Source organism: Glossina fuscipes, unplaced genomic scaffold (assembly GCF_014805625.2).
Source record: "Glossina fuscipes isolate IAEA_lab_2018 unplaced genomic scaffold, Yale_Gfus_2 2, whole genome shotgun sequence".
Lineage (NCBI taxonomy): Eukaryota > Metazoa > Arthropoda > Insecta > Diptera > Glossinidae > Glossina > Glossina fuscipes.
The window spans coordinates 2,792,168-2,800,871 of NW_023998416.1; the positions used below are offsets into that span (position 1 = coordinate 2,792,168).

The 8,704-nt window shown below is 34.3% G+C and overlaps 1 protein-coding gene across 1 annotated transcript; it reads right to left on the reverse strand.

Annotated features, from left to right (window-relative positions):
* Positions 1–586: 586 nt before the first annotated feature.
* Positions 587–6,658, reverse strand: LOC119632819 (zinc finger protein 729-like). Its single transcript, XM_038025933.1, has 8 exons — positions 6,500–6,658; positions 4,971–6,440; positions 4,559–4,914; positions 3,204–3,420; positions 2,595–3,144; positions 1,897–2,525; positions 1,487–1,842; positions 587–1,199 (listed from the first exon to the last, which is right to left on the reverse strand). The coding sequence occupies exons 1-8, from the start codon at positions 6,641–6,643 to the stop codon at positions 1,151–1,153; spliced, it is 3,771 nt and encodes a 1,256-aa protein (XP_037881861.1). The 5' UTR covers positions 6,644–6,658; the 3' UTR covers positions 587–1,150.
* Between the last annotated feature and the right edge of the window lie 2,046 nt (positions 6,659–8,704).

An 8,704-nucleotide genomic window follows, 5' to 3' on the forward strand; every position in this document is an offset into this window, starting at 1 on the left:
CATTTTGTTCTTATTGTATCGTAAAGTTTTATCGTTTTCTAACTTACATTAAATCGTTTGAAATCGACATTCTTTTATTATCAACATCTAACTATTTAAAATTCATTTTTGTTTCAAAAATTTAAGAAATTTATACCATACTGAATGGCAATTCATGTTGAGTGGTGTATTCTTTTGTTCTTAAAAACTAGCTATGCATTGGCTCGTCGGAAGAATGCGGGTTTAGTTCGTTAATTTAGAAAAAAACATCTGCATCATGTTAACGTCGAATTATTTTACACAAAAAAAAAATAAATAAATAAATAAAACATCCTACAGAGTTGCCCTTTTCCATTCCTACAACCAATCCTAATGTCTTCCTCCGGAAATCTCACCAAATCCTTAACCGAACTTTACGAATTCAGAGAAAAAACATGTTTATAAGTTCAATTAAAAAAAAAAAAAATCAAAGAAAAGTACGTTAATTTAAAAGCAATATAAATTAACATGAGTTTTGGCTGTCAAATTTTAATTAATGAAGTATTAATATGATTATAATTAAAAGAAAACTACTTTAATTTAAAAGTAATATAAATTGTGATTTTTTTGTTGCGTTCCATTTTAATTAATTAACTTGCGTGAAAAATTTGTTATAGATTTGAAAATTTTTAGAGTGTGATGTTGTTAGATTACAAAACAATAAGACAATACCATCACTCAGAAGAAGACTCACCTGATGTTTCCCACGAAGTATGCGCATTCTTTCAGGTTCACACCTTTTTTTTTTAATAATAATTAGAAATAATAATTGGAAAAAAAAAATAAAAACGTAAAAATAATAAGAAATGTGTTATGTAATTTTTTGTTTGGCTATTGATTCCTTGATTTTTGGTTTCAGATTCTCTCCGAGAAATCAGGGCTGTTCGGCCTATTTATCGTAATGTTAATATATACTCTCCGAAATCTCGATAAGGTCCTTCGCCCTCTCGGTGGGCCATCAAAATAATGCCTAAGATTGTTTAAAACTTACAAAATCGTGACAATATTCGATCCATTTCCTTGATTTCATTAAGATTATTAATGTCAATTCACTTTCAGTAATAATTTCTTTATATTATTCATTGTATATCAGCTAACTCTCTTCGGTAATGATGATGCAACACATACGCACTCAGTCTCTTGGCTTTGCGACCGGCTTTAAATTACTAGCTGCCTTGGTACTATAATATTAAGATGATATAAAATAAAACCTATAGTATTGTGTTCGACTAGGGCCGAACCTTCTATATCCACCGATGTACTTAACTTTTCTTCGCATATACGATTCCCGACATAAGTGTGTTTTCACACTATCTAACTTTTCGAATTGAAAATTATAGCTATTTTTGTTTTAAAAACATAGCAAAAGTATCTAACAACTTACAGCATTTTTAGGATGGTCTTTCAACATTCGTATTCGTACTTTCACTAGTGGATATACCTTTCAACGAAATTTTAAAAATCTTACAGAGCCTTTAAGGTTTCCAAGGTTGGTAATTTTTGGGCAATATGTTTGCCCACACCAGCAGCTTCTAAAGCAGCCAATTCCCCAGGATGCTTTTTCTCTTTGTGTACACGAAAATTGGTCCGATTTGTGAAAGTTCGATCACAAAAATTGCAGGCGTATGGTTTAAGACCGGTGTGGGATATTAAGTGTCTTTTCAAGGTTGATGAACTATGGAAACCTTGACCACAATAATCACATTTGTGTTGTTTGTTACCAGTATGTACTAGCATATGTTGTTTCAATGTGTTGCGGGTATTTAATTCTTGACCACAAACGTTGCAAACGTGTTTTTGTGAATCATGAATTTCACTATGTATCTGGAAGAAACCAATGAATTGAAAATATCCTACTTCACGTACACGATTGATTACCTTCAACCGCCTAGAATTCTTAAAGCGCTTCTTGCATATTTCACATTCGAACGGTGCATTATCACTATGTCTCTGCATATGAATTTTTAAATTGGTTTTATTGCGCAAGCACAAGCCGCATTCTTCACAGACAAAATGCTTTTCGTCTTGAAACTTTTTTGTCGTTACTCGTTTTCGTCTCCAGTTAACGTGCATGCACTGGATATGCGCTTGCAGCAACTCATTTGATGAAAAGTATTTGTCACAATGTGGGCATGGTATCAAATTTCGTTCTCCCGGCGGTTCATGAGCGGATAGATGAATACGCATTCCGGAATATGTTTCGAAACTCTTATCGCACAATGAACACGAATGGGTTCTTTGTTCTTTATCTGATATATGGCTCATGAGATGGCGTCTAAAGCTGTAACTGTTTTGCACAATGACGTCGCACAGGGGGCAATCCCATTTTTCACGAGCTTTACCTTTGCCGTGCATGGATTTCAAATGCTCTTTATACGCATGAAATGTTTCGAACTGCTGTCCACAATCATTGCACGACATATTTAAGCTAATGTCTCCTGCTTTAGCTTGCAACCCACGTGATCTTCTATTTTTTATTTTGTGCGGTTTCTCGTCGAAATGCAGATCTGTAAGACGAGTTTTAAAAAATGATATCTCCGTTTCAATTTTTTCACATTTGTAACATTGCCATTTACCTTTCGAATTTCTTTTACTATGTATTAGCCTCAGATGTTCGTCATATGAATCAAAAGACTCAAATTCTTTAGCACATTCGTTGCATTCTATACTGGCTATAACATCTTGTATTACTATGTTTTTGTCTTCCCTTTGGTTACGAAGGTGATTAAATTTTTTCTCTTCCATGCTACTAAACAGATCCGAACCACAGCACGAGCTATCTTTTGGGTCCGCATTGGGTTCATAAACATGTTCTTCTCTCACTAGCCCTCTAATCTCGTCAATGTTTTTGTCCTCTTCTCCTTCGGGCTCATCTTTAATATGTATAGATGCTTCAGATATTCTACTATATGTTGGGCTTTGCTCGCCAGCCGTTATAGTAGACTTTTCAGGCTGAAATTTGGCATCATTTACATCAATATTAAGTTGACTCTGTTTAGCGTCATATATTAAATGATTGAACATTTCCTGTACTTTAATAACACGTTCACTAAAGTGGATAATGCTATTAATGAGGCGTAGACATTCGGAACATACTACTTTGGGCAAATCATCTTCCGGAGTTATCTAAATGAGAATATAAGATAATTTACATTGCGGTCGCTTAGGCTAACGATTGCATTTACTTTCACCGAAAAACATTTTTCAATGAATTGGACTAAAATCATATTTGGATTGGCAGCCTTCAGAGCTTCGCAATGGAAAGCACTAGTGTAACATTCCGAATTCCGGTCAGCACATAAGCGACACCACAATTGCCATTCACTCATTTTGCCATTACATAGAGGTTTTTTTATTATTCTTAAAATTTTATCAAATTTTTTCAGAAACAACTTTTCGTATTATAGAAATACCCATACAGCTGATAGAAGGTAGATATTAATAGGCATTATTGCCAACCTGAAATTCATTAATTGTTTTCATATGAAAATGCACTTGAATAAAACAAAAAAAATCAAAAATACTACCTCATGAGTTATTTGCAAGCGCTTTAGATGTATAATAACAACCTACATCAAATCCTTTGAAGCTATCATTGTGTTGTTATTGGCATCGAATTATTCTTATTTTATTATTATTATATTAATTCATACTCTCTGAAATCTGGACGAGGTCCTTCGCCCTCTACGCCTTTTCGTAAACTTTCATAGAAGTCCCGGGGAAGAACAAGATAAAAATTCTAGTTGTTTAAATTGTAATGGGTTTAAGAGCAGACCCAAGAACATTCAGGCTTTTTAGATTGCTTAAAGCTCTACGCCGTCGAACTCACTGCAAAACATTGAATTCCTACTTAAAACGAACTTAATAATGCTAAAGTGCTGCTAAAGGGCTATTCATTTGCGTAGATTCCCATGGGCTCGTCGAGGTTTTTCTTATAAACTCTACAGTTGATTGCGTTGGAACCAAATATGATATGGTTGTAGGGCTCTCAAATGAACGTCTTTTACATTATGTACTATCAATCATTACTAGAAGTTCAAAAAACGACACGCAGCCTATGAAAATAATGCCTAAAATTATAAAAAACTTGCAAAATCGTGACAATTTGGAAATGGATGTATCCTTGATTTCATTAAGATTATTGATGTCAATTCAATTGGTAATAAATTCTTTATATTATTCATTATATATCAGTTAATTCTCTCCGGTTATGACGATGCAACAAACACACCCTCACTCCCTTGGTTTTGCCACCGGCTTCAAATTACTAGCTGCCTTGGTACTATAATATTAAGACGATATAAAATCAAACATATAGTATTGTGTTCGACTAGGGCCGAACCTTCTATATCCACCGATGTACTTAATTTTTCTTCGCGTATACGATTTTCGCAAATGATAATTATAGCTACTTTGTTTTAAAAACAGCCTAAAATAGCTAACGACAACGTATAGCATTTTTAGGATCGCCTGCGAACATTTGTATTCGTATTTCCACCAGTGGGTATATTATTTAAAAAAAAAATTTTAAAAATCTTACAGAGCCTTTAAGGTTTCCAAAGTAGGTATTTTTTGAACAATATGTTTGCTTCCACCAGCAGCTTCTAAAGCAGCCAATTCTTCGGGATGCATTTTCTTTTTGTGCAGACGGCAATTGGCTCCATTTGTGAAGGTTCGATCACAAAAATTGCAGGCGTATGGTTTAAGACCGGTATGAGAAAGCAAGTGTATTTTCAAGTTTGTAGAATGATTAAAACCTTGCCCACAATAATCACATTTTTGTTGTTTTTTTCCATTATGCACTAACATATGTCGTTTCAAAGTGTTACGAGTATTTAATTGCTGGCCACAAATAGTGCAAACGTGTTTATGTGAATCATGAATTTCACTATGTATCTGGAAAAAACCAATAAAGTGCAAATTGCATATTTTAAATAAGATGATTGCATTACCTTCAACCGTCTAGGATTTTTAAAACGCTTCTTGCATATTTCACATTCGAACGGTGCATTATCACTATGTCTTTGCATATGAATTTTTAAATTGGTTTTATTGCGCAAGCACATGCCGCATTCCTCGCAAACGACGTGCTTTTCATCTTGATATTTTTTGGTCGTTACACGTTTTTGTCTCTCGTTAAGGTGCATGCATTTAATATGTGTTTGTAGCAACTTATTGGTGGAAAAGCGTTTGGCGCAATGCGGACATGGTATCACATTCCGTTCTTCCAGCGGTTTATGTCTGAAGAGATGAATGCGCAACTCTGAATACGTAACAAAACTCTTACTGCATAATGAGCATGGATGAGTTCTTCTTTCTTTGTCCGGTATGTGGGTCATCAGGTGGCGTCTAAAGCTATAGCTAGTTGACACTGTAATGTCGCAAAGCGGACAACACCAATTTTCGCGGGCCCTCCCCTTGTCATGCGCCAACCGTAAATGTTGACGATAGCATTGGAATGAGTTGAATTGACCCGCACATTCTCTGCAGCTGATGTCTACTTTAATGTCTGGTAATTGGATTTTTTCTCTATGCTTAGAATCAGATTTTTGGCCTACGTGACTCAGAAGATGTCTTCTAAAATTAAAACTTGTCGTCACGGTTTTATTACACTTCGGGCAATCCCATTTTTCGCGCGCTTTACCTTTGCTGTGCACAGATTTCAAATGCCTTCTGTAAGAATGGAATGTTTCGAATTGCTGCCCACAATCATTGCAGGAGATTTCTAAATTAATATCCCGTCCTTTATCTAGCAATTCGCGTGACATTTCTTGTCTTATTTTTTGGGATTTCTGACCGAAGTGAATATCTATAAGATGACGTTTAAAAAAAAATGTTGTGGTTATAGTTTTGTCACATTTGGGGCATTGCCATTTATCTCTCGACTTTCCTTTTCCATGCATTAATTTCAGATGTTCACGATAAGAATCGAAAGACTCGAATTCTTTAGCACATTCATTGCATTCTATATTTAATATGACATCAATATTCGATCTGTTCTCTCCGTCCTTTTGATTACCATTATCTTCTATGCTACTAAATGGATCCGAATCACAGCATGACCCATCTTTTTGGTCCGGATTGGGTTCATAAACGTGTTCATCTGCTTCAAGTTCTGCAATCTTTTCAATACTTTGCTCCTCTTCTTCTTCTGGTTCATTTTTAATATTTACAGAAGATACCTTACTTATTATGCTGCTGCATGTAGGACTTTGCTTGCCAGTTGTTAAACCAGATTTTTTAGTCACAAGTGTATCAACATTCATGTCAATATTCATTTGACTATTTTGCTTTGTGTTATATATTAACTCATTGTATATTTCCTGCGCTTTGATAACACGTTCACTGAAGTCAACAATGTCTTTAATTAAACGTAGACATTGGGAACATAGCACCTTCGGGAAATCATCTTCTGGAGTTATCTAAACAAGAATATAAGATAATTTACATTGCGGTCGCTTAGGCTAACGATTGCATTTACTTTCACTGAAAAACATTTTTCAATGACTTCGACTAAAGTCATATTTGGATTGACAGCCTTCAGAGCTTCGTCATGGAAAGCATTAGTGTAACAGTCCGAATTTCGGTCAGCACATAAGCGACACCACAATTGCCATTCACTCATTTTGTTATCTACAGGTTACTACACTATTATTAAAATTTTATAAAACTTTTCCAGAAAAAACTTTTTGTATTACAAAAATAACCATACAGCTGATAGAACGATGTAAATAGACATTATTACCAAGCTAAAATTTATTGAATGCTTTCATATTAAATTACATTTCGGGAACAAAAAGAAGAAACAAAAAAATCAAAAATACCACCTCGTGAGTTATTTGGAAGCTCTAGATGCATAACAACCTACATCAAATCCTTGGAATTTGACATTGTTTTGTTATCAGCATCGAATTATTGAAAAATCGCTGTTATTTCAATAATTCAAAAACAGTCAATGCGTGTTCGATGGTAACAAGGGATTAATTTGGGTTGGTTAGCGCATTCTGTACATATTCTATCTACTTTAAAGTGCAGTAATTGGATTTTTTTATACTTAGTATCAGGTGTTTCACCTGCGTGCCTTAAAACATGTCTTTTAAGGTTAAATTTTTCATCAAAGTCTTGTTACATTTAGGGCAATGCCGTTATTCGCGGGACCTGCCTTTGTCATGGTTGATTTCAATTGTATAAGCACAAACTGCTGTCCGCAATACTTGCATATGTTTAAACTTTACTTTCTCTCGCAAACTTCCATTTTTCATTTTCGGGCAATTTATAGTCGAAATGAGCTTTGTCGCATTTGAAGCGTTGCCATCTACCTCTCGACTTTCCTTTCAAATGTATTAATCTCAGATGTTCGTGATAAGAAACAAAATACTCAAGTTCGTTAATTGCGTTCTATCATGTTGGCAATGATGAAACTTGCCAACTTTGGCAACTTATTATTTGGCAATGATTCCGCATTTTATCGTTTTGGCTTTTTAGACATGCTGTCCGTAGCTGCAACCTATTCAAAGCTCTGAAAAATGATATGAGCCTTTTTTTATAATTGATCAGTCCGTAATTGGTATTGTCATGAATTATGAATTTTTATGTGGAACAAAGGAATCGCAGACCGCGTGAAACATAGTGTATTTGGTTACGGTGAACCACGCAGCAGACAGTATTAAATTGGTTTACCAAACTTATGATTTTGACCTTGCACAATGATGTACTAAAGGATGACAAGAAGTACACAAGCGCCTGTATACGTAAATAACTAATATATGGTTTGGGCGTTGTGCGGGAATTTATCAATTTTAAAAAAATATATGAATGGTACGTCACCGTAGCAACCTAAAAAGAACGTATTTGTGACGTACATTTTTGAGATGGAAGAAAAATCTTCTCATGGACCTAAGACCTATTTGCAATTTGACAACATTTGAAATTTTTTTTAAAATTTTTTAGTGAAATGAATTTATGTGCTAGGAAATATTTATTTATTTTTTTTTTTTTTGGTATGTTGAACAGAGATGGACTAAGCCAATAGGAAATATTTATAGCGCAATAGGAAAAATTGCAATGTTAATTAATTTACAATTTTATAGTCTTTAACGGAATGATCCGCAGCTGTAACACAGTATGTCATGTGCTTCGTAAGTTTCCTCGACAGACATAATCTATCTTCCGTCAGCATCTATCGAAAGAATTAGTTTTCACAATGTCTCGTACGACACCACGATCCTAAGTGAGCTTCCTTGTAAGATGGGATTTTGACAAGCTGTTTTTCGATTATTTCTCATTTCGTTTTCATATTGGGCACTCATGTGTGTCAACGTTAATTTATATTATTTTAAAAGGAGCTGAAAGAAGTCAAATTCACTTGGAACATTAAATATAGATGTCAAAATATTTAATCCATTCTTTCGGTTTGTTGTACAACGTCAGTGAACTTTCCCCTTTCGTCACCTTCGTCATCAATGTCGTTTTTCTTCATTATATTAATCAATTAAAAATTTAATTTGCTTTTACATTCATTCTATTGTCGCCATTTATAGCCATTTATTTGATTTTACTTTTTCAACCATTGTTTTCGCTTATGTTTACATCGATTTTCTTATTTTATTTTATAAAGTAACATGGAATTGCGGCTTATTAACGCCAAAAACGAAATAACACAGACGTTTTGAATCAAAACCATAGC

What these genes read in the sequence shown, in the direction of transcription:
- LOC119632819 (XM_038025933.1), bottom strand. Translation starts at nt 6,643, where the DNA reads ATGAGTGAATGGCAATTGTGGTGTCGCTTATGTGCTGACCGAAATTCG. An exon ending in AAAAATGTTTTTCAGTGAAA is followed by an intron (nt 6,441 to 6,499) that starts GTAAATGCAATC and finishes ATTCTTGTTTAG; the next exon opens with ATAACTCCAGAAGATGATTT. An exon ending in AGAATTCTAGGCGGTTGAAG is followed by an intron (nt 1,843 to 1,896) that starts GTAATCAATCGT and finishes GGTTTCTTCCAG; the next exon opens with ATACATAGTGAAATTCATGA.